This window comes from Rhinolophus hipposideros (assembly GCF_964194185.1).
Source record: "Rhinolophus hipposideros genome assembly, chromosome: 16".
Taxonomy (NCBI): Eukaryota; Metazoa; Chordata; class Mammalia; order Chiroptera; family Rhinolophidae; genus Rhinolophus; species Rhinolophus hipposideros.
Genome location: NC_138062.1, coordinates 29,025,864 through 29,052,848, shown reverse-complemented (window position 1 = coordinate 29,052,848; position 26,985 = coordinate 29,025,864). Strand labels below are relative to the sequence as shown.

At 35.5% G+C, this 26,985-nt stretch overlaps 1 protein-coding gene across 2 annotated transcripts; it reads left to right on the top strand.

Annotated features, from left to right (window-relative positions):
- The first annotated feature begins 554 nt into the window (after positions 1–554).
- PBK (PDZ binding kinase) lies at positions 555–24,249 on the top strand. Of its 2 annotated transcripts, none has more exons than XM_081076744.1 (8): positions 555–748; positions 3,843–3,923; positions 8,059–8,152; positions 12,256–12,398; positions 14,046–14,215; positions 15,662–15,791; positions 22,003–22,182; positions 22,732–24,249. In XM_081076744.1, exons 2-8 carry the CDS (start codon positions 3,866–3,868, stop codon positions 22,929–22,931), a joined length of 975 nt encoding a protein of 324 aa, XP_080932870.1. In that variant the 5' UTR covers positions 555–748; positions 3,843–3,865; the 3' UTR covers positions 22,932–24,249. The 2 variants fall into 2 exon arrangements, with proteins under 2 accessions (XP_080932870.1, XP_080932869.1); XM_081076743.1 differs by lacking the exon at positions 555–748 and adding an exon at positions 973–1,226 and having other exon boundaries at positions 22,732–24,134.
- The last annotated feature ends 2,736 nt before the right edge of the window (positions 24,250–26,985 follow it).

Sequence of the window (26,985 nt, the reverse complement as noted above, 5' to 3'; positions counted from 1 at the left end):
CATAGTAAGTGCTCTATAAATATTTGTTGAATAAACGAGCAATTGTTGAAATGAATGTGGGTGGTAATTATGAGTTATCAAAATTTCTAAATAGTTTTCTTCTCAGCCCAAACTGATTGTTACTCCAGGTTAATGCATTTTCCGTTATAGTGTTGCAAGGTCAAATAAATCTGTAATAAAAATTTATATAATAATCATTACACATTGTGAGCACAGTATTTGTAGTAATTGGGGAAGAATTTCAGCTTTACGTACAGATATATATATATATATATATATATATATATATATATATATATATATATATATATATATATTCTTTTCAACCAGAGTTGTTTCTCCGAAGGGCTGACAGTGGTTATAAACATTAGTTTGTCTTTTTGTGCGCTGCTCTTCCTTGTATCTGTCTTGAAAGCGTCCTTGTTTGGTAGCACAACGGGATGGGTAAGGTACCGGGAAAGACCAAAGGAGCAGGAACGGCGAATACACACTAGTTCTGTCCCGCGCGACACCCCGTAGTCTGCGGCTGACGTCGACGCGGCGCGCGCGGTTTTGAACGCGAGAAGCGTTTAAGCGTCAACTGCTGTTTGCGAGCGCGGGTGTGGGCCGGCGGGTGGCCCAGGCAGCCGTGACCTCTGCTGGTTAGCGGCCGCTCGGGAGCAGATTTCAGGACGGCCTTGGCCTGGACCTCTCGTCGTCGCGGTCTTTTCCTACCTGGCGTGTGCGTCCTCCGCGCCGAACGGCTCAGGTAAGGGGAGCGCTTCTCCGGCCTCTAACCGCGCGCGGGCCTGGGCGGGGGCGTCGAGCTCTCCGACCCCCACCCCAGTAGCCGAGGCCTCTGCGTTTGCTTTCGCGGCAGCCCGTGGCAGAGAAGAAAGGTGGAAGGTGTTGGGAACGTGGCGTAAAACTCGGGCGTTTTCTTAGGCGTCATGTCTGCGACCCACAGCCGAGGGCGCATCACGGGGCAGGGCGGGGATCGCAGGGAAGAAAGTGCCCTTTCTCTAAGCGAGGCCTGTGGTCTGTTGTTTTGGTGGAAGCTGCGTGGGAGAATACGGTGGTTTGGGCGATTGGGGCGGCCGTGGTCCGGCGAGCGGCTCTCGTTGCACAGATGACGTTAGGGACGGGTCCCCGACCGCCAGAGCCCAGGCTTTGGGCACGTTTCGCTTTGTGCCAGACGCGGTCACGGGGGCTGCTGCCTGGTGGAGACGCTGCCTGGCCGCAGCCGAGTGAGTGTCATTTCCAAGTCTTCGGGGAGGCGAGGACTGGGGACGGGGTCTGGTGGCGGCGAGGGCGTCGGAGGCTGAGAACGAGGCGTGCGCAGCGCAGGTGCCGGCTCTCAACGCCTGCACTCCCGGTGATGGTGCTTCCAGCTCGCAGGGGAGCGGGCTGAGCAGGGGGAAGAAGGGCGTTTGGCCGTGAGCCCCCTATAAGCTGCTGGCTTGGGGGATAAACGGTCTGTGCCTCTCCTCCCGGAAATCCTACTGACGGTTTAAGGGGTAAGGGACCTTAGAAATAATCGGACCAGAACTTTCCCTTTCTTTCTCGTCCCGCTGTCACCCCTCTGTTGTGCTGCTCTTTTCTCAATTAGGTTTATGTTTTCCCTCGTTCTTCTGCTTTTCCTTGTTAGGGTCCGGAGTCAACCCCTCCTCAAGCGAACACAAGTCACACGATGATGCAAGTCACACAGCGAGGTTTATTGCCAGCTAGCTGGGGTCCGAGTATCTGCCCGGCGCAGCGGGTTTCAACAAGGACCCCAAACACACAAAGCTAGGGGTTTTTACAGCATAACACTTTAAGGCTCTCAGTAACTTTCCATGCAGCCAAGATATTTACAAGACTTTTGGTCCTGTGTCCTTGCTTACATTTTTGCTGCAAGATAAGCCTTTTCTCAACAGAGCTTCCTGACCTTGCAGTACGTGTTGTTTATGATTAATGACCAGGTATTTTGGTCTGGGGGCTGTTCAGAAAAGGGCTTCTTGACCCTTGAGGAGGCAGTCCTGGTGCTACAGTATTCTACATCCTTTTATCTACTGGCTCTCTGCACGGTTGCTCTGCCAGTAGTGTCTGTATTTGTTTAGTCCGAGGGTGACTTAGCCGTGCATGGCAGGGGGATCGTCCGCGTTCCAAATTCAGCCACATCTAAAGAGAGTGGTGGTTGTAGCTACACTTTAAAAACGGAACAAGCTTCTCATTAACAGAACATTAAAGGTGGGCGTTTGAGATGGGGTTTTTTTTTTTTTGGCACAGTTTTAAAAGATGCTATTAAGGGCTCCACAAAAAAATTAAAGGAAATGTTCTCTCTGCTTCCCAATTTTTTATAGGCGAACCAAACGAGTTTATAGACATGTAGAAACAGTACAGCAAATAAATAATAATATGAAATTTAATTCTTTTTAAAAACAAAAACTAAAGTAATTTTTTAAATCTTTACAAAAGATTCTTTAAGAAATATGTTACAGAAGAAAACAGCTTGGATTAACTTGCATGTATGTGCAGTATGTACATTTTATTTGCATAGACAATTTTTTTGGGGGGGGGAAGTTTTACCTTCTATGGGACATATTTTTTTAATTTTTAAAATTTTTTTATTGGGGAACAGTGTGTTTCTCCAGGGCACGTCAGCTCCAAGTCCAGTCGCCGTTTGCAATGTTAGTTGTTGGGGGCGCATCCCACCACCCCATGTGGGAATTGAACCATCAACCTTGTGGTTGAGAGCTCACGCTCTAACCAACTGAGCCATCCGGCTGCCCCTCTGGAAGCTCAGCGGTAGCTCCTTGTCTTCAGTCTAGTTGTGGAGGGCGCAGCTCTGGCCCATGTGGGGATCTAACCAGCAACCCTGTTCAGAGCTCACACTCTATCCAACTGAGCCATCTGGCCGCCCCGCATAGACAATTTTTTATAACAACTTATTGAGATATAATACATATAGTTTAAAATTCGTCCTTTGAAAATATATAATTCAGTGATGTTCGGTAAATCAAAGTTGAATATATTAAACTACTACCTATTAGGTTGGTGCAAAAGTAGTTGCAGTTTAAAAGGTTAAAAATAATGGCAAAAAACGCAATTACTTTTGCACCAACCTAATAATTTTAGAACATTTTCATTGCCCTCAAAAGAAGCCCTGTACCCACTCACTAACAGTCCTTCCACATGCTCCCTTCCTCCCAGCCCCTGGCAACTAATCTATTTTCTGTCTATGGATTTGCCTTCTGGACATTAGGTGTAAATGGAATCGTATACGTAGCCTCTTGTGTCTGGCTTCTTTCACTTAGTATGTTTTTAAGGTTTATTTATATTGTAGTATATATCAGAACTTTATTCCTGAATAATATTCTATTGTATAAAATATGTATTCTTTTGAATAACATTCTGTTGTGTATATTGTGTACCATATTTTGTTTATCCATTCATCTGATGCATATTTCTGTTTCCTCTTTTTGGCTGTTAGGAATAATGCTGCTTACATAAACAATTTCTTTAAAAGATATTTTAAAAACCTGTTTACTACAGGGAAGTGTGAGAGGGAGACTCACTCTTTATCTTTTTGTACTAGGTGATTTTTTAAAAAAGAACCAAGTGTGTATGTTACTTTTTAATTAATACAAACAAAAAAAAACCTCAATCACTACTACTATGACCTTGGGTAAGTAATTGTAGCCCTCTGGATTTTAGTTTTCTCATTGTAAATAAAATTGGACTAAATATTTGTCATAGTCTTTTTCCGTTCTCAGATTTTGTTTATGTGATAAAATGAGTGATAATATTATAGGAATTTTTGTCTTCATGAATGAGTTGTAATCTATAATTGCAGTGTAACTTTCAATTTATTTTTATCATAGGACCTAGAGTGATTATTATTACAATGGAAGAAATCAGTAATTTCAAGACACCAAGCAAATTAGCTGAAAAAAGGAAATCTGGTAAAATCTATATAAAACCTTTCTTCATTGTTATTGCTATTAGAACTGTCTTAGTATTATTGTAGTTTCATGCTTTAATTATTATCTATCTTACACAATTTTAGCATAAGTCCTTTTTATAGTGTTGATCTTGACAAATAACACTTATTTTATAGGCCAGGAAATGGTCACCTATGAGCTAATTTTATTGACATTCTAATACATTTGGAGGTTCTCTCTGGTGAAGAAATCAACTTAACTTGAACCGTTAAGGAACTACTTACCTTTCCTGGTCTCAAACATGCATTGCTCTTGTGAAGGAAAAATGCAAGTATTTTTCCAGCGTAATTCAATGGACAGAGGATAATCTCAACAAATAAAAGCAATTGGATATCAATATGTAAATTGACCCTTAGTGTGCATCATATACAAAAATGGTTAAAATTATAAAATTTCTAGAAGATAACATAGGAGAAAGAAAATCTTATGTTCATTTTTAATATAGAGACTTTTGTGTATTGACCTAGTATCCTGCAACGATGCTAAACTCATTTACTCTACTAGCTTTTTTGTAGATTGCTTAGGGTATTGTACATTGTACATAGTTGGTAATGTAGATGAATCAAGACGGTTTTACTTTTTTTCCCTAGTCTATTTCTTTTTTCTTTTTTATGGCACTGGCTCCAATATATTTTTGAGTAGAAGAGGTGTGAATAGATTTACTTATTCACAATGAAGTATTAATATTAGATATAAGGTGGGGGGTTTTTGGTAATAGTTTTTTGTTTTTTAGAGCAGTTTTAGATTCACAGCAAAATTGAGTGGAAGGTACAGAGATTTCTCATACACCATTTGCCATCAACATCCCCACAGAGTATACGTAGGTTTTTCACAGATGCTCTTTATCAGGTTGAAGAATTTTCCTTTTATTCCTGGTTATCATGAATGGGTGTTGAATTTTGTCAAGAGCTTTTTCATAATCTGTTTTTTTTGTCTGTTGATGTGGTAAATTATGTTAATTTTCAAGTGTTAAGCAAACCTTTCATTCCTGGGGTAAAGCCAGTTTAGTCATGCTGTATATACTTCATGTATTGCTTGATTCAGTTTGCTGATATCTTCTGTGTTCATGAGGGATATTGGACTGTAGCTGTCCTTTTTTGGAATGTCTGTCTAGTTTTAGGGTGTTCTGTGTTCTTGAAGTAAGATGGGAAGTGTTTCCTTCTCTTCTTAAAGAGTATATGTAGAATTAATAGTATTTCTTCCTTAAGGTAGATTTCACCAGTAAAACCAGATGGGCCTGGAGTTTTTTTAGTAGAGAGAGATGAACTGTAATTTCAGTTAATAGATATTGGGCTGTTCAGCTTATCTATTTCTTCTTGTGTAAGAAGCTTTGTTAGTGTTTTTCAAGGAATGTGTCCATCGCTCTAAGTTAAATTTATTGGTATAAAGTAATTAATGATATAATTTTATTACCGTTCTAATGTCAGTAGGATCTGTGGTGATATCTCCTTTTTGATCTCTGGTACTGGTATTTTATATTTTCTTTCTTCCTTGATCAATCTGACTTGATCAGCTTATCTATCTTAGTGAATGTTTCATGTGCTTGAAAAGATCATATTTTCTGCTGCTGTTGTGTGCAGTATTCCATAAATGTCAGTTAGGTCAAACTGGCTGACTTGTTCTTGTTGTTTTATTCAGGTCTTCTGTATCAGTACTGATTTTCTGTCTACTTATTCTATTATTGAGAGAGGTGTGTCTCCAATGAAAATTGGTGGATTTGTCTATTTTTTTCCTTCAGTTCTATCAGTTATTGCTTTATGTATTTTGAAGCTTGTTATTAGGTACACATACATTTAGGAAAGTTATTTCTTTTGATGAATTTACCCCTTTACTATTATAAATAAAAATTCCTTTGTTTCTCTGGTGTTGTACTCTATTTGAAGTCCACTTTATGTGATATTAATTGAGCTACTCCAGCTTTATTTTGATTAGTGTTTCAATAGTATATTTTTCCAACCCTTTACTTTTAACTTATTTGTGTCTTTATATTTAAAGTTTATTATACAGCATGTAGTTATGTCTTGTTTTGTTTTTATCCTGAAAATGTCTGCCTTTAATTAGACTGTTTAGCCACTGGCCACATGTGGCAATTAAGGTTCAAGTGAAATAAAATTTCGTATTTAGTTCTTCAGTTATACTAGCCGCATTTCAAGTGTCCAGTAACCACACGTGGCTACTGTAGTGGACAACACAGATATAGAACATTTCCATCATGACAGAAAGTTCTATTGGACAACACTGTTTAGACCATTTGTAGTTAATGTAATTCTCTATTGTTCCATAGCCAATTGACGATTTCTTTATTATTTTTCTAATGTTTTTTCTCTGTACTTCATCTTTGGTATTTTTTGTTGCTTTGTCTTAAAATTTAGTGGGTTTTTCATTTACTCTAAGTTGGTGTTATTCTTATCCATTATATTTTTAATTCCTTGAAGTTCCATTAGGATCTTTTTTTACTTCTCTTTCTTGTTATGCTCATATTTTTCTTTACATTATTGAGCACATTTTTAAGATTTATATCTTATGGTTTTTATCTGCTGCTTCTACATCACTGTCATTTTATGGTATGTTTCTATTGGTTTATCTTTCTCCTAGTATCCTGGTATGGGCCATATTTTCTTGCTACCTGGTAATTTTTTATTGGCTCTTGGACGTTTTACATTGTTGCATGCTGGACTTGGTTTATTCTTTTGAAGGATGTGTGATTTTGTTCTCCTCTACCTGCAGTTTAGTTTCCTGCACATTAGCTTGTTTCTTTTGAGGATTGCTTTAGCCTTTGTTGTAAACTTTTTCCTTTGGGCTAAAATTTACTGTAGTAAGTCATGATCCTTTACAGCACTTAACTCAATGCCCTGTGTGTTACAGATTTGCCACACTGGCTGATTGTAAGTGAGCTACCGTGTTTCCCCGAAAATAAGACCTACCCCCAAAATAAGCCCGTTAAGACCATCAGCCAGATGGACACATTTAGTATGTTATAACGATGTTCCAGAAGAAGATGACATGACTGTTTTTGAATAAATGTAGAGTGTTGTACATGAAAAAATAAGACATCCCCTGAAAATAAGCCCTAATGCATCTTTTGGAGCAAAAATTAATATAAGACCCGGTCTTATTTTCGGTATTATTCCTAGACCTGTGTAATGTCAGGTAATTGTTTAGCCTATTGCTTGCCTTTGATGCTTGCCCCAGCTTTGGGGAGTTCTGTCCATTGTATTTTCAGATAAGAATTTAGCCAAACATTCAAGGGGAGACCTCTTTTCAGATCTCTGGAGCCTTTTCCCTAACTTTGTCTCTCTTTTAGTTCTGTGCTCCACAGATTCTAGCTACCTAACTCTCCTTGACCTTTGATCTCTGTCTCAATTTGACAAGACCTCTATGCTGTGTTTCTTTGTGCTGGGGCCTGGAAACCACCTTAAAGCAATGACAGGGCTCACCTCATTTATTTCTCTTCTCTCAAAGATCACAACCCTGTTCTACCTATTGTCAAATATCTGAAAATTGCTATACTATATTTTGTCAAGTTTTCTAGATGGTAATTCCAGGAGCAGTTAATTATTCATTAACAAAAGTAGGACTCCTATCTCGTCTTTTAAAATGATTGTATAATGCTGTGTAATATAGATACACTATGATTATGACTAGTAATGATTACTTATGTTTTTTTGTTTGTTTTCTACAGCCACAAAAGTGAATCCCAATATTCAAATATATGCATGCATGCATGTGCATGATGGCTTTGGCAAACTTTTTGTAAAGGGCCACATAGTAAATAGTTTAGGCTTTGTGGGCGGCCACTGTAGCATATTCTTTTTTTATCTATTTTTTCCAATTTCAAAAAGCAATTCTTAGTTCGTGGGCCATGCAGAAACAAGCAATTTACTAGTCCCTGCTTCAGTGTTTACTGTACGATAGAGCTCCAAAAACAGACTTGGTCAAGGGATATCCATTTAAAATTAGGATAGATAGTGTCAAATTGCTCTCCAAAAGATTACGCTAATACTCTATTCTTAACAATAATATGTTGAGAATTTTAATTTGCACTTGTCGAGGTCTTTTTAAATACTAATTTTATTTCTCTTTTTGACATTTATAGCATTATGTTCAACTCCGTATATCAATATACCTTCCTCTCCGTTTATGCAGAAACTTGGCTTTGGCACAGGGGTAAATGTCTATCTTATGAAAAGGTGAGTATAAGATTTCAGGTTAATCTTTACATTCCACTGTATTTGGGGACAAAAAGAAATATGAAAATTCAAATTTTAGAGTAGGGTATGTTCCTGATCCTACCTGATTGCTATATTCCAGTTCTAGAACCTTTTATAACTTTATCAGCGCTCTGCTGGGTATACTTTTCTCCTAGCTTCCTCCTGATGGGTTATTAAAGGAGCAGTAATTTACCTTATAATTTTTCCTTTTCCTCGTATGGGAAGGAAAGGGACAGAGAAAAGGGATTCCTGTGTGGGAATGATGTAGGATTCTTAATAAGAAAACCTCAAAAAGGACTCCAGGTGGGAGATGTCAGTGACTGTTATTCTCTTCTAGCTGGAGAGTTGTCTTCTCAAGATACTCTCGTCTAAAAGAAGTCAAATTTTTGTTTCTATCTTATCATTGTTAAGTAAGAAAGGTACATACATGATTTTAATGTAGGAAAATTGTGTTGAAAGAAAAATGAAATAGAGTTGATGCTATAGCTATTAATGTTGTTAACAAACACATTTGTTTTTTAAGTTGTTTCTTATACTCTACCTAGTTTCATGTTAATCACGTGGCAAACAACTGAGTCAGCATGTGTGCCTTATGCATTCTTGGAATCAGCCACCTCGTCCAGCTCAGCGTATTGTTAGGTTTATATTGTTTCTCAACAGAAATGCTTTCTTTACTAAAAATCTAATGAATTGAGAATAATATAGCAATTATATATAAGTGGGTGTTCTTGAAGCATTTTTGCAGTTTAAACACCCCTTTGTTTGCATGTAAATTATGAACATTCTTTATTAGTGTCTGAAAACTTATTTTGAAAGAAAAAAATTTTCACAGGTTCGTGGCTAGTCTCATTTTTTTCCCCCTTAAAAACATATTTTTAAACGTTAAGTGTGTTAACAAAGTTAAACTGTATGTGACGTAATCAAAATTTATATGGCTGATACTGAAAAATAGCTGTTCCAGTCTGATCTTACCACTCCTCTAAACATGGCGCTGTCAGCGTGCGGTTTTCCTCGCCTGGTAACCTGGAGATTTCCTTTGCTTCTCTGGTGAATTGGATCCTCTGTTTTTCTGTGCCTCGTGTCTTACTATTTCTTGGTTTACAACTTGTTTTGTTTGAGGACATCTGGTAGCTCCCCATGAAAAGGTGAACAGGAGATACATTTTTGAGAATTTGCATTTCTGAAAATGTTTTCATTTTACCCTCATACTTGAATGGCCTTTTTGCTTTTCTGGGTTAGAATTCTTGTTTGGAAATAATTTTCCTTCAGAATCTTGAAGACGTTGTTCCATTGTCTGCTAGCTTGTGGTGTTTGCTGCGGAGAATTCTGAAGTCCTTCTGATTGCTGATTCTTTTTATGTAACCTGTTTTATATTATCTGTTCCTCCCACTGCCCTGGAACTAGAACCTTGTGTGATCTTCTGTTTGTCACCAGTGTTCTGAAATTTCACAGCGACATGCATGGGTGTGGGCCTCTTGGGTTCTGAAAATTCTTGTTCTTCAATTTTTGAGAAATTATTTTAAAAATTACTTTGTTGATAACTCACCCGTTTTTCTGTTCTTTATTTGGAACTCCTATTATTTGGATCTTGAACTTACTGGACAGATCTGTGATGTAGTTTGGTGGTGGCGGGGCGGCGCTGGTTTTCCTGTTTTCTCTGTCTCTGCTCTATTTCCTGGGAGATTTTTCCAACTTCATCTTCTGATACTGCTGTTGAGTTTTTCATTTTTGTCTATTTTTAATTATCTGAAAATTTCCTTTTTTAAAACAGCATCCTAAGTATTGCAGGTGCCAGAAGTGTTGTATATTGTGATCTGGATGGTGATGACATAGGTATATACACGTATGAAAACTCATTGAGCATTTAGTATGTATATGGTCATGCATTACTGTGTTCCTGTGTGGTTCACAGGTATTCAGCTACCTCAGCAAACCGCAAACTAAAGACTCTGCATTAGCCCCTTCCAAAGCTAGTTCTAGTTTTGAGAAGCTGGGGGATAGGGAATGGACAACTGCCCAGTGATACAGAATGGGGGAGGGTGTCTAGGAGTCTACCTGGTTTTCAATAACTTTCAAGAAGCTCATTAGGCCTTTTAAGTCATTTGCCTTCATCTGCTTGCCATCTTCCAAAAATCTGTTGCTGTTGTCTCCTCTTCGTTATTTTTATCCTTGTTGGTGGGAATATGTCTTAAAATAACCAATTGTTTTAGTTTGAGTTTGAGAGGGATAAAAATTATACGGTATGTCTGTGTTTAAGCTGTCATTTTAATGTAAAAGTGTACTTTTAATGTTCAGTCAGGTTTGCATCCCTAGTTTAAACCCAACATAGTTTTGCTGTATGTTATTTTTTAATATACTGATGGATTGAGTTTGCTATTTGTTTAGAAGTTCTGCGTCTGTGATACAACTGAAATTGGCTTGCGATTTTCCTGTTTCTGTTGTATCTATTTGATTTTTTTATTAAAGTTATACTAGACTTATAGTCCCTTTTCTTTCCGTTTCCTGGAACAATTTATATAAGATTGATAGGTTCCTTGAAAGTTTAGTTTACTAACCTATAAAGTTATCTAGGCTTTGGGTTTCTTGTGGGAAGATTTTAAACTCTTGATTACATTTCTTCTTTCATCAGTTTTCTAAGAATTTGACTATTTTGTCTTTTAAATTTATTGGTGTAAAAGTTTTACTATTCACTTGTATTTATTTTTTATCTCTGCTATACTCGTATCTATAGTTATGTCCCCATTTTTTATTACAATGTTATTTGTGCCTTTTTTTTTTCCCTTGTGCAATCTCATCAGAAATTTGCCTGTTTTATTAGCCTTTTCAATGAACTAACTTTTAGCTTGGCAAAGTATTCCGATTTCATAAATATGTTTTTGTCATTTTGTAATTAGGATATGTTATGGAAAAGGTGAAGATGGACCTGAATTCTAAACATTCAAGAGTTATGGGATACCCCTTGAAACTTGAAAAATATATTTTTCATAGCAAAGTGACGTGGAAGAGGTTATCCCCAAATGATCTTGTTATCTAAAACTGGAGATGTAAAAATAGTTTATATAAACTATGGATAATAGATGTATATGAATTAAGAAAGCTAGTGATTCCCCTGAGTACATATTTTTTTTATTTTTTATTTTTTAAAAAGGTCCTATAATCATAGAGCTATGCTTATGAGGTAGTACAAAGCTCAATGAATTCTTGGTTCAATATGTTGTTGTTTTTATGGTTAAACTATTTATCTTTAACTCTTTCACTAACTTTTGTGACTCTATGCTACATGCAGTTTGTCTTTCGTAATTCGATGTACTCATAAATAAATGCTTACCTTTTCAGGTAAATCTTTCCCTGACTTTGTTTTACCTGTTTGTCTAGTTAGGCCTCAAAACATTTATACTTTAAATATTGTTAAGATGGCTGAATCTTCCTAGAAAACAGACAACTTAACCTTTTTTCTCATTTGTATGTTTTTTATTATTGCCTTAAGTGCCTGTCTTTGAGTATGTAGTGAAAGGTAGACGGTGGAGTGGTTAGTGTAAAGACAATATTTGTTGGTGAATAAGCCTCTGTTCTTTATATGATTATATATGGGCCAGATGTTTCTTGTACATCTCTTTAAATTGTTTCTTAGAGACTGGTGTTTATTACTTTAGCATTCTAGAACTCAACTCTGGTACATATAATTAAATATTTGACAAATAATTGGTAGTGTTACATGCTTGAATGGAAAAATTAGAAAATAGTAATATTGAAGTTTAAAATTTTTAACATTCTACCTTTTTCCTTCTAGTTCTCTCTTATTATCTCCTCCCTTCTAGCAATAGATACAGACTTCTCTTATAATTCGTAGATATATCAGCTGTTTATCTTTCAATTAAAAAGGATATGTAGCAGAGGTATAGTATAAAATACTGTAAATATAAAATAAATATAAATATAAAATACTTGATAGTATAAAATACTGTAAATGTTTTTTAAACAACAAATTACTGTCAAGTCCTTTTCAAAATGTGGAAGTTTTTGTTAGTCGTTTGACATGTGTTAATTAATCTTTCTATACATTTTATGATTGCTTTTTAAAGATCTCCAAGAGGCTTATCTCATTCTCCTTGGGCTGTGAAAAAGATTAATACTAAATGTAATGGTTATTATCAAAGTATGTATCAAAAGAGACTAACAGATGAAGCTAAGATTTTGAAAAGCCTTCATCATCCAAACATTGTAGGTAAGTTTAAATTTGTTTGGTAGCAGGATCTGGTATAATATTGGTTATCCAGAAACAATTTATATAATCTCATAACCAGTTTCTAATGAAAACTGAAGAGGATAGTGGTAGAGTTTGGTACGAATCAAATTAATGTGAACATTCTAAGATAAAAATTAGCGTACAATATTTTTAGATGCTTAAGTATATATTTAAAACTTCATGGGAATTGATATAGTCATTAGGGTGCTAGTACTATGAAGAATTCAGGAATATAAAATAATCTTCATTTAGATAATTTCTTTGTTGTCATTTTTAATAGAAGTAGGGTCTGATAAACCATTATATTTAGGAATGCAGAACATAGTTAAAATATTTTAATTTTAAACTGAAGGCTTTTTTTTTTTTTTTTTTTTTAAATGAACTGAACACTTTTCTCAATAAATCTTTGCACTGCTCGGGCATGTCATTTGAGATTCCCTTCTGATTTAGTTAACCCTGTTTATCTGTGTCTGACCTCTCACCCAGAGTAGACTTTTACCTTCAAATAGCAGCTAATTCAAATGTATTCTACATTCTTCTATAATGTAGAATGTAATTTATGAAGGATGATCACACTTTAATTGCACTAACACAATTGTTTTTCAGCTCCCCCAAATAGATCCATCCCAGGAAAATTGTTTGATTCTATGGAGAAATTCCCAGTGCACCTACACAGAGAAGCATTTATCTATGTTCCACTGACACAGAGCACCCTCAGTGTGGATGAGTTTCCTTCTGTATTTGATTCATGAGATGTTTGTGTGGATAATTCCCTTAATATCCAATTTGATTTATGAACAATCTTCTCTGCTCTATTGAGCCATTAAATTTAGCTTGGAATACACATAGAGATAACAATGGAAGGATCTATGGCTCACTCAAATACAGTCTTTTGTCCAAATTGGCGCACCTATTTGTTTTATTTAAGTTTGTATTTCTTGTTATAGTAAACCTTGATACCTTGAGAAACAAATGAAGGAATATGTGAAAATGAATAAATAAGTAAGGGTAAAAAGTAAGAAAAAGTGCTGAATAAATATATGAATAGTATAATGAATGAAAATAAACTGCATTAGTTCACTAATGGAGTTCCTGGTAGATGGGGCAAAAGTGAGAGGATTTGGGTTTCAATAAGAAAAACGGTGCAAAATAGGGCAGAAGCAAATGCCTAACACCAATCTTCACCTCCACAATATTGTCAAGGACCTGTCATGCATTTTCCTGCTTTTTTTTTTTAAAAGCTACCTTTGGCCTCTTTCCCACATTTCATTTCTCCTCTAAATTCTAAGATTTCCTTGTTGACACAGAATATTCAGAGATACTGTGAAAAAAAACCTCTTAGTAATATGATAAAATTAGCTATTCAGATCCCTGATACTAAAGGTGGGAAGAAATTGGTGGGTTATGTAAGTAGTAAATTTGAAAACAGCAGAAGAATTAGAAGTGGGGAGAGAGAGAGAGAGCTGAAGGCATTTTAAATTAGATCTACCGAAATAGTTTTGTAAATAATAGTTTTGTATATTTGTCAACATTAATCCAGATGTTTTCCATTACATTGCTTTAAAAAACTCAAGTGTTACTGTTGGTCTTCCTTATTGTAGTAAGAAAATGTTATGCTTCTTTAAGGTTATCGTGCTTTCGCTGAAGCCAATGATGGTAGTCTATGTCTTGCTATGGAATACGGGGGTGAAAAGTCCCTCAATGACTTAATAGAAGAACGAAATAAAGACAGCCAGGGTCCTTTTCCAGCATCCATAATTTTAAAAGTTGCTTTGCATGTGGCAAGAGGGTTAAAGGTAACTATGCCATTATATTTTAAATAGCTTTTGTGGAACAATGAAAAATAAAATATTTTATATGCCTAATTACAAGATAGGCCTTTTTTCCCCGAAAAGAAGGGGTTGCTTAGGTTAAAAGGTTGCCTTATAGAATCTCTCATATTGTAGAGGGCACTATGTCCTTATTTTGATCAGCAAAGTGAGGCCTTTACATAGTCTGAAATAACCCAAGTCAGGTAGGTTTGCTTATAGAGATCACATGTTAGGTTTAGTTAGACGGATTAATAAATTTAACACAAATTTAGTAATTATTCCTTGAGATGTAGCCTAACCCTCTGTTGATTGTAAACAACCTCTTAAAGATTGCTTTATCGAGTAAATTTTGGAAATCATGAATATACATCTATAGGTAAAATGAGAAAAGTTCTCTCAGTGTTACGCAAATAAATTATTGTACCTTTAGATAGAAATAGTGTAAGAAATAAAAAGAATTTTATATTGTAAATTAGAAGTAATGATGGCTCCAGAAAACTGTTGGATGACTCAAAAGTGAATCATATAATAACTGATGTCCAAGTTGCACATTAAAAGTTGAAATAAAATTGATTCATGAGATGTGAAACTGGAAAAACAATATTTCTAAATATACATATTTTAATACATACACAGAAAAACCAATTTTAAATGGGTAGGGTAAACTAAATAATTTGAATTATTTAATAAATAATGATTTTAAATGTATATGTATAGTGGAATTAATATATTATAAATATATTTGAGCACATTGAATTTATGATGGACAACATTTAAATTAAGCACAGTTAGTGTTTCAAGTTATATACCAAGAATTACCTCTGCATCATTTTCAAGCCCAGCTCACAAAGTACTTGCTCAAATGCTGATCCGTGAGCAAATAACTCTTTTGTAGGACTTTTTAAATTATGGATAAATATTGTTAGTTGTCAATTCTAAGAGTTAATGTATAAAAAAAAAATACAGTCTTAGATTATATTCTGCTTCGTCTTCTGCTTGTAAATAACGTATTCCGAAGTCATCTGTTGTTCTATATCATCTCAACAATTCGTTTGAAGAAAGGATGCCTCATTGTGAAGATTCCAAAATTGTTTCTAAAAATTACTAGCCTCGAGTAAAATTGCAGTATATTTTGAAATCTGCTGTAATTTATATCTTTTGATATAAAAGTATGTGAGATGGGTTTGAAAATAAAAAGTTAGCTTATCTATAGACATCGATTTTCAAAGCATCTTTTAGGTTTTTGGTCGGTATGGCAGACCAAGGGTGTGCCTTTCTCTAGCTTCAAATAATTTGAAATGATGGACAGGTTTAATCCTGTAGTTTAGGAAGGGAGTTCAAGTTTTATTTTTTATTTGAAGCTTATTATATATTTTTCATTAGTTGTATTTTTGCTCAGATGTGCTAAATTTTCCACTTGGTGTATTTTAGTATCTACACCAAGAAAAGAAGCTGCTTCATGGAGATATAAAGTCTTCAAATGTTGTAATCAAAGGTGATTTTGAAACAATTAAAATCTGTGATGTAGGGGTCTCTCTACCATTGGATGAAAATATGACTGGTAAGTAGCATTCTAATTTTTTAAATTTGTTTTTATACTATTTTAAAATTTCTAATTTTTACATATTTAAATAGGTAATAAGTTCACATTCTTCAAAAATCAAAAACTTTATTAAAAGTATATAATAAAAAATATCCTTCATGTCTCTTCCACTCAGCCTCCAGCCCCCCTCCAGCCTCCACCTCCCTATCCAGCCCCCACACACCCATGATATAAATGATTGTTTTCTTATTAATATATCTTTTAACTAAAGATAACTTTGGGAACTATTTCTAGCCTAGATTGGGATTTTTAAGTGGTAGGGAATAGAAAATAAAATTCCAATAATGTTTTATTCAGGAATTCATTTATTCAGCATCAACATAGTGACAAGATTTGGGAAACTGATAGAAGAAGAAACAGGAGTGCAAGTAAGAATGTTGCTAGTAAAGTCTGGTCTTCAGGTTTTTGCCTCTTGGCCAACCCCACTCCTTCTCTCTTTATTTTAAGTACTGATCATTCTCTTCTAAGGAAATTTGAGATATGTTCTTGGTAAGAACAAAGCCAGCCTCAAAGCCAGCCTCAAAATAAAGCTTCTGCTTTCAACATATTATTTAATAAATAACATTTACATTTGCCTCTTTATATGAGTATAAAGTAAAGGGAAGGTTAATGAATGCTAAAAAAAAAATGAAGTCCTCCAAAAAGCAGAAATGAATGAATTACAAAAATCTGTGAATTCTACAATGTCAGTATAATCTATTTTATTTTAGAACATGTCAAAGTTCATCCTTGAGGATATATTTTCCAAACATAGCCAGGAAAATTTTATGAAAGAATGATGAGTTGCAATTTTCCTGACCAGATGTTAAGAAGTATTATAAAACTACAGTAATTAAAGCAGTGATATTCATGCCAAAATAGACAGAAAAGTATAAGAAAGTCAAGAAATAGTTCCCAAACCTATGGAATTTGTTATATGGTATAGGTGACATTTGTGTATTAGTAAGAAAGGTAGTTGCATCAAATGTTGATGTTAAGATGTTATAGAAAAAAATAAAGCTGTTTCCTATTTCTCACATTCTAATCTCCTTAGACTGTAGAAAAATTGTATGTAAATATTTCCTTAAAGTTGGGCTTAAGAAGGACACCAAAGCTAGAAACCATTTTTAACATGCTATGATTACTGAAAAATTCTTTGAAAAATGTCTATATGCTATTATGAGCAACAGTGTAGGATAACATGTACTTTCATACACAGAATAGAAATTGCAATCGGTGTATCAGTTAGATGAGGACAAGTTTTGCTGTGGTGACATAGACCCTCAAAAACCTCAGTGGTTTAAAATAACGCAGGCTTATTCAAGCCACATGTCCATGAGGGTACGTTCCATGTCATTCTCACTTTGGGGCCTAAGCTGCTGAAACGTCCACTCTGAAATATTGCCATCATAGTATGGAAGCTCTAGAGCTGCACTGTCCCCTGGCTCATATAGTTGTTTAAATTCATTTGTATTTTTAAGTTTAAAAAGTTCATTTCCTCAGCCACTTTAGCCAAATTTTAGGTGCTTAGTAGCTACCATATTGGACAATGCAGGTATAGAACGTTTTTATCACAGAAAGTTCTGTTGGACAGCCCTACTTGCACTAACAATTAAATGCTCCATCTCATGATGCAAGTCACTTCTTTCACAACTCACTGAGCAAAACTAGTCCTATGGCTCCACCCAACCACAAGGCCAGAAAGTGCCATTCTTCTGTATAAAAGGTGGAGAACATGAACGACTAATGAGCAGCACTAGTAACTACCACAGTGGAATAGCCTTTTCAGAGGGTAGTTTGGAAATATATATATTTAAAAACAAAACCTTAAAATCTTTATGCCCTTCAATCTTGTGATTCCATTCCCAAGAACACGTTCTAAAGAAATAATTAGACAGTGCAGGCATTTTTTTTATAACCTGATAACATTAATTTCTTCAAAACCTCACATTCTGCAAAGGTCAAAAATACAGAACTAGGCTTATAGAAGATACAGACTTGGGACAGAAGAATCAGAACCCAGGCAACTTTGAAAATAAAGCAGTAACAAAAACAATAACCTAATAAAACTGCTAACACAGTAACTCTTCACTGGCGCCCAGCATCAATCTGTATACTGTATAACCATAAACCATGGGTTTGTGCTTCCTTAAATGTATATGAGGGCGTTTATTTTCAATAGATACTTTTCATTAAAGTTAAGAACCTAATCTAAAACAAATGTATGTAAGCATGGGGGAAGTGAACACACTAGCAGAACAGATCCAAAATGTAAGATAATGTCCATTAATAAGGGATGGTTTAATTTACTGTACCACTGCACAGCACAGTACCATAGAGCCATTAAAATCATATAGCTTTATATTTGTAGGCATGAAAATATATCCAAATATACTAAAATGAACAGACTACAAAATAGCACTTCAAGTATTTATGTAAACATTAAGACAAGTTTGGAAAAAATACATCTAAATCTTTAAAAATTATTTTTAAGTTTTGTTTTAATACGTAATACGTTCATGTTTCACAACTATTGTATATATAGGGTATCCTGTGAAAAGCCCAAATCTTAACAGTGGTGGCTCTGGATTAATTTATTTAACAGATATTTTTAATACTAAGTAGAGTCAGGCACTGAGTGAGGTAGGCACTGTGGATATAGAGGAAAATGGGATACATACGACAGTCTTCACCTGTTTAGGGCTCATTATCTAGGATGGAAAGTAGCTCTTGAGTAACTAATATTACTAAAGGATAATGACTATTACAAGGAATTCTGTGAACATGACATCATGTGACACTTCATCCAGCCTAGATGTTGAGAAAGGCCTCCCTGAAAAAATAATGTTAAGCTCAGAATTGAAGGATGAGAAGCAGCTCCAGTTTCATTTTCAATTTTGAGATCGTATCCATGAGAACTGAAAAAGGTAATGTCTGCTTAGACTGTTAGAATGGAGTAAAGGGCAATAAAATGTTTCCATCTTAAAGAGGAATAACTGACCATTAACTTGTGGTCTCATCAAACTTGTTGTCAGAACAGTCCATCTTCATAGAGAAGCAAACTTTTCAGTAGCATGGGGAAACCACTTTCATTATGTTTAAATTCTAATCACCGAGTTGGAGAAATGTAAGTGGACATAGAGGAGATGTTCTTGTGGTTGACTGATTGTCTATTGGAGCTGCTATATTAGACCCAGAGTTCTAGAGAGCTACTCTTTAGCCTGACAGGTCCCTGTGGGAATTTGACCTACTTAGAATGGGGTAAGACTCCTTCCTTATGGCCACAATCAGTGCCCATGTGGACCGTGTCCATAGACTCTTGCCTTGTCGTGGATTCCAGTAAGTGCCTCTTGGATGTAGGGTGGTACAGGGGAAAGCCTTCACGGAGCTTGTACTGAACACGACTGCCTTTCAAACTTCACTGTCCTAAAGCTGAGTCAAGGAAAAAGACATCTTTCCTTCTTGCCACCTGATGCTGGGGATTTTCGGGCATTTTTGTTCTCACTTCATCTTCAGACAGAACCTACTTATTAAGTGTGCCCAACAAAGTGTTGCATGAATGAATGTAGTGCTTATTGACTGGAATCTTCAATTTCTCGACTCTTGAGTCTCATTTTTCCTTCTCAGTCCTGTTCTTCAAATGTTAGTTTTCTCCTCTCTCTTCCTTGTACATTTCTTGAGACCTGCAAGGCAGAACTTTTCTTTAGTTCTGAAGAGAAGCTTCTTTCATTAAACAGGCTCTTTTTCTGTTTATTTGAAAGTAAGATATATTTGCTTTGTTTTTACTCTAACCTTATTCATGAAGAAATGGAGATTAATAGCAATCAAATAGTGAAAATTTTCATTTTGGGTATAATATACTCTATCACTGTCCAATGAATGTTCTGTTTGCGAGAGCTTTTGTTTATCCTAGTCATAGCAGAAGTAAAGCCTTTAAATCTGAAAAGGAAAATTTATAAAATTATGGAAGAAATGATAGAGTATGTTTGTTGACCACAATGAATTTAAGAAACCCAGAGCAACACGATATTTGGGAAACCCCCAAGTATTTGAAAATTCAACAACACAAATTTGAATAACCTGTACATCAAAGAAAATGGCAAGGAAAATTGGAAAATACTTTGAATTACAACATACCAAAATGTTTGAGATACAACTAAAGGGCTTTATATTAGCAATATATAATGTAAAAGGGCTTTATATTAGCAAAAAGAAAGGCTCTGAATCAATAACTTATGTTCCATCTTAAGCAAGAAAAAGAAGAGCAAAGCAGATCCAAAGTAAGTTAAAGGAAGGAAAAAATAAAGATATGAGCAGAAATCAATGAAATGAAAAACAAACACTAAACAATTTTAATAAAGCCAAAAGCTGTTTTTTTTTGAAAGATAAAATTGACAAATTTTTAGCTGGATTGATCAAGAAAAAAACAGATAACACAAATCACAGTATCAGGAATGAAAAAGTGGTGAGTGCTACAGATTCTACACACATTTAAAGATTAATTGATTGTTAACAGACAGCTCTGTGCCAACAAATTTGACAACTTAGGTAAAAAGAACAATTTACTTGAAAAATATAATTTATCAAAACTGATATAGGAACAAATAGGAAATCTAAATAGCCCTATGTTAAAGAAACATTCCCCCAAAGAAAAACCATGACCCTGATATTTTCACTGTTAATTTCTGTCAAACATCCAAGTAAGAAATGACACTGGTTTTATACATATTTTTTCAGAAACTAGAAGAGTGCCTAACTTATTCTGAGGCCAGCAGTCTAATATCAAAACCTGACAAATACATTATGAAAAAAGAAAATCACAGAGCAGTATCCTTCACAAACATAGATGAAAAATTTTTAACAAAATATTAGCAAATTGAATCTAAGTATAAAAAGTATAATACATCTGACTAAGTAGTTTGTCACAAGAAAGAAAATTTATTTTAATATTCAAAAGTGAACACAGTTCAGCATATTAACAGGTTTGAAAACTACATGGTCATCTCAATAGATGCAGAAAAAGCATTTGACAAAATCCATCTTCCATTCATAATAAGTCTTGCTTACTAGATATAGAAAGGAACTTAATCTCAGAAAGCATATCTACAGAAAAACCTACAGGCAACATTTTAAAACAAAGGACAAGGCCAGCATGCCTGCTCTGGCCAGTGTCAACACTGTCCTGTAGTCCTACCATCAAAATAAACTTAGCAAAAGCAAGAAAAAACTAAAAGGCTTGAAGATTGGAAAGGAAATGAAATGGTTCGTATTTATAATTGATGTGGTTGTTTAGGTGGAAAATCTCAAGGAATCTACAAATGAACTAGAATCAAGTGAAGTTTGCTATTTCTATATGTAGTTAATAATTGGAAAATGAGAATTTAAAACATTCCATTTACAAGTACCAAAAGGTGTAAAATATTAAAGACTTTTTTCTAACAAAAAAATCTGAACTATATACTGAACACCATAAAACATTACTGAGAGAACTGAATAAGACAAGTAAATAGGGAGAGATCATGATACGGATTGGCAGAATCAATACTGTTAATTTGTTAATTCTTCCCAAATTGATGTAGAGTTTCAGTCCAATTCCAATCAAAATTTTAGTGGGCTTTTTTAATTGAAATTGATAAGTTGACTTTAAATTTTAAATGGAAATGTGAGTCGATGTATGGCATTCCTGGGCAGGAGCTTTAAGAGCCAATGTGGTTCCACCTTTTTCCTTTTCCCCTGATTTAGCAATCATAGAGGCATAGAAATGGTACTTCTCTCAGCCTAATGACAGCATAGTTTGAATAATGAAGAAACTGATGCACTGAGATCTGCTCAAGTGATCTGCTCAAGGTCACACAGCTTGCAAATGGTTTTGAACCCAGGCAGGGCAATCTAACTCCAGAGTCTTGTACTCTTGACACCCTCAATGTATTTATATTCCTTCCACCTTCTAAGAGAATTACTGTTTCTCTATACCTTTGCCAGTTGTCCAGCTTTTCAAATATTTGTCAACTTGATAGGGGAAAAGGAATTCTTACTAATGAGGTTGAGTGTATTTTGTCGTGTTTACTGGCTACATTTATTAACCTTTAAACTACCTATCAGATTATTTGCCCACTTTTCTTCGGGTTGCTTGCCTTTCTTAGTGACTTCTAGTGCTTTCCCTTAAGACCATTTTACCTGCTTGTTTCAGTGACTGACCCTGAGGCCTGTTACATTGGCACTGAGCCTTGGAAACCCAAAGAAGCTTTGGAGGAGAAGGGCGTTATTACTGATAAGGCAGACATATTTGCCTTTGGCCTTACTCTGTGGGAAATGATGACTTTATGTATCCCACACATTATTCTTCCAGATGATGATGATGATGATGAAGGTACAACCACTTTTGTTTTTAAATTAAAATTTATTGGGGCAACCACATATTTTTAATGTAAATCCCAATCTTTTAAATTTGAAATAAAATTAGTTTATAAGATTGCATTTTATTTTTCTATTAAGTTAAAATTTTAAAAGAGCAAGGTATTTGATTTAGTGGAGTAGGGTATAGATTATAGTAATACTGATGACTAATTTGGTACCATCTCAGTTTAAGCTCAGTCAAATGAGATATAAATTTAGAACAGGGAGATAAGTTGACAAAATTCAGAAGAGCAAAAGTTACCTTAAAAACTCCTCTTGCCTGAGAAGATTGGAATGCTATCATAGTAAGGGGTGAGAGTTGCTAACCATGGATGGATAGTAAATCCGTGACAATAGCTAGTCTATACCATGGCAAAACAGGTGAAGAGATTGATATAATGGAAAGCATCCTGGATGATGGATTCTGGTTTCAGAAGGGTGAGTTTGAGCAGTCGCCAAGTTTTTCCATGACTTAATATGATTTTATTTCATTGTTTAAATCTCTTCACTCCTTCATGAGCAGATAAAACTTTCGATGACAGTGACTTTGATGACGAAGCTTACTATGCAGCTTTGGGAACCAGGCCACCTATTCATATGGAAGAACTGGATGAAACGTACCAGAAAGTAATTGAACTCTTCTCACTGTGCACTAATGAAAATCCTAAAGATCGTCCTTCTGCTGGGCACATTGTGGAAGCTTTGGAAGCAGATGTCCAGTGATCGCCTCAATCATGGCGACCTGAGCTTCCAGTGCGGTTCATGTATATACTTGTTCTGTTTACTGTAATCCATTGACGTGGTTACTATGAGCATCCATAATTAGACTTTTTGGCCCATGTTAGGACAATAGCACCTTGTTAACATTTGAACAATTATTTCTATTATAAAGGTATTTCATGTATACTTATGTATACATTTGAGAGCATAGTGGGTTTTCTGTAAAGTTTAGGAAACTTAAGTTTAAGAAACAAGTATTTGAATTTATTCATACAGCTTTGAAACACTAGCAATAAAATGCTGTAAACTTATGTCTAACCTACGAATTTCGGTAGTTAACCATTTTAGTTATCTTAAATATTCTCAATTTTAGTGGGTCTGTTGAAATTAGTACTTTGTGCAATAGAAAATAAGTCTACCTTTGCTTGTCTTTTATAACATTAAACTTTTTGCTGGCCTTTCTTCATTGATGTGCTTACTAAATATGGTCACTAGAATCTGAGAGAATATGGCAAAAGAGTAACTCCTTGGGTATTTCCAAACATTTTTGGTTAAGGCTTGTCTTGCTCTCTTGGCTCTCCTCAGATCTTTGGGTTTTGCTTTTCATTTATTAAATGTATTTTTCTATACTGAGATCCTTTTTTTTTATTTACTAATCTATATTTTAAACATGTCACAGTTCTGGTGTAAAAATAATAAAACTCTAATAGAATGCTATAGAATAAAGGACATTTTAGTTACCAGAAAGTGTATTCTCTTATATTCCACTGATTTGAGTATTGTCATTAAACTTACTGAGTGAATATGAGTAGATTTCTTTCTCTTGTCCTTATCATTCTAATCTATAAAATGAGGGTGATTTAGATAAGAGGTTTCTATCTGTGAGCCACAGCCCCCTGGGAATTCAGTTATTGAATTGTACTTGTGAATCTAGGTTGTATGCTCAGACTTGACTGTAAAAAAGTTTTAAAATTCGTGTCACATGGGGGATCTTAGATTAGGAACCACTGTGCTTTAAACAATATTAAAATTCACTGGAGGGTTCCTTTTGTTTGCGATTTACCAAGCGATGGTACACATGAGCATATCTTCTATCAAAATATTAAAGTTACTAAAGTAACTTTAAAGAAAGTAAACTGAAAGCTGACCTAATTTATGGAAAAATCTTATGTACGATTTTTGCATCATGACATTATTTTCACTGTGATTTATGTGTTGTGTCATTTTTATTAGGTCTGCCAAGCTACAAAGCAGTTTTTCTCTTAACCTATTATCATAAATTGCAACTTTTTGTTTTTTTAGTAAATAAATACTTTTCCTTGAGAAATTTGTTTCTAGTTCCTATGGTTGGAATATATAAATGGGAACAAACTAATGCCCGAGGACTGGACCAGCAAATTCACAGCATTTGTCTATGGCAGACATTGCAAAATGACCTAGGCATGCTTTTTTCCCCTTGAGTCTGGATAGGGCTGGGAAGTCCTCAACACAAAGTTGCAGATAATTTGATAACAACTGCAAGAAAACTTTTGTTCTTGTCCCAGAACTTGCTCTTTTAGTCTTCGATGTTTGTTATCTTTTGGCCGTTTGCCTCATTCTCAGGAAAGAAGAGTAAGGTGACTGGATTGAGGCTAGAGCAGGACTACTCGTTTTGCTATAGTAATTATATTTGGCAAGTCAAATCAGGTTTCTCCCAAATAGCTTCCTCACCCCCAGAAAATCTCCCTTTACTATCAGAGTAAGGACTCCAGGAACCTGTTTGCACCTATGGAGATAATACGCAACTGCTTAGGGAATGCTGAGGACTGTTCTTTTATGCCTCCTAGTACTTACGTCATCTACAGTTTGTTGATCCAAATACAATTAGAAAAGATTTTTAATAATGACAATACTGTATATATAAATTTGTGGGATGCAGTTAAAGATGTGCTTATAGAGATCTGTAGTCTTAAGCATCATATTAGAAAAGGCTAAAGGCCCTGGGTTCTCAATGCCAGATCACAAAGTGTGTGTAGCCTGCATCATTGCCCCCAAGCAAGACTGTACCCTGTCCTTGACAGCCTTGAAACCTGGTATTGAAGTGGCCTCCTTATGGGTGAGTCCTTTCCAGAATAAGGAGGTTTCATCCATATTGAATATTTGGTTTGGCAAGTAATTTTTCGCCATAATCAGCTTAATTCTTCAACTGCTTTCATGTCAGTATTTGCAGACTCACCACTCGCGTTCACATTATGTAATGAATAACGAACGATTCTTGAGTCATTTAAACCGCTCAGAGCTGATAGTAAATTCAGCATCATACTTTGGTCCAAACTTTCAACATCTCTAGCCGACTTTTTGCTTTGCCCATGGGAGGGACATGGCTGTATCTGCTCTTACATCAGGTTTCAAAGTTTCTCCAATTTTTATTAGTATCATTGCCTTTGGTGAAGCAGATTCCTTAATAGCTTCTGTCACTGTGTTTTTGTGCTTTGTGGAACGGGACATGCCTGACTGACAAGCAGTAACCATCACTGATTTTCCACCTTTGTAGTCCTTCATCACTTTAAATCTGTTTCCAGGTCCGTCACTCAAGGTGGCCTCTGAAAGGCAACATTATCAGTGAATGTTCTACGCCTAGGGGCCATAATGAACAAAATAAGATGATATTAAATCAAGTACAAGAGAAAACGATGCAATCGAGACGAAGTAAACAGGATGTATGAGGCTGCCGCTGGTGTATCACAACAGTTTCACAGCAGACTAAGTACAAAGAACACTGAAATCATGATTAAAAAGTAAATACATAAACCATTTGAATTAAGTACTGTACATAATTGAATGTGCTATTCTTTTATACGATTGGTATCGCACACAGGTTTTACACCAGTGTCACCACAAACGAGTAATGCTTTGTGCTGTGATGTTACATTGATTACCATGTCACTAGGGGATAGGAATTTTTTAGCTCTATTATAATCTTATGGCAATCACTGTCATTCAATCCATTGCTGACTGAAACGTCATGCAGCACATGGCTATATAAACACCTTTCGTCCGTTCATTCATCCTTTGATACATACTTGTTTCCATGTCTTTTGTGGGATAATGCTGCAATGACCACGGGGGTGCAGGTATCCTTTCAAGTCAGTGCTTGTGTTTTCAGATTACATACCCAGAAGTGAAATCGGTAGATCGTAAGGTAATTCTATTAATGTTTTTGAGGAACCCACATACTGTTTTCCATGGTAGCTGCTCCAATTTACATTTCCATCTACAGTGCGTAAGGGTTCCTTTTTCTCCACATCCTTGGCACTACTTTTATTTTTTATACAACCATATTAACGTGAGGTAATACCTCATTGTGGGTTTGCTTTGCGTTCCCATGATTAGCAATGAGCATCTTTTCATGTACCTGTTGATCATCCGTATGTCTTATTTAGATAAATGTCTATTTTGATCTGCCTACGTTTTAATTGGAGTTCTTTTTTGCTATAAGGTTATGAGATCTTTATATATTTTGAATATTAACTCCTTATAAGACGTGATTTGCAAGTATTTTCTCCCATTCAGTAGGTTGCCTTTTCATTTTGAGGGTTTCCTTGCTGTGCCGAAGCTTTGTAGTTTGGGGTCCTGTTCATTTGTTTGTTGCCTTTGTTTTTGGTGTCAAATCCAAAAAGTCATTGCCAAGATCAATGTCAAGGAGCTTACCACCTGTTTTTAACTGAGTTTTACAGTTTCAGGTCTTTAATCCAGTTTAAGTTGATTTTTGTGTATGGTGTAAGATAGTGGTCTGGTTTTCCCAACAGTACTTAATAGAAGACTGTCCTTTCCTCATTGTATATTATTGGTTCCTTTGTCACAAATTGACAATACAAGCATGGATTTATTTCTAGGCTTTCTAGTCTGTTCCATTGATCTGTTTGTTTTTATGCCAATATAACTTTTAATTACTGTAACTTTGTAATAGTTTGAAATCAGGGAGCATGATACCTCCTGCAGGGCATCAGGCGGGGTCTCTGGTCCCGCTCCCCACATAAGAACGCAGGACATGGTGAGGCCAAAAGGGAACACCCAC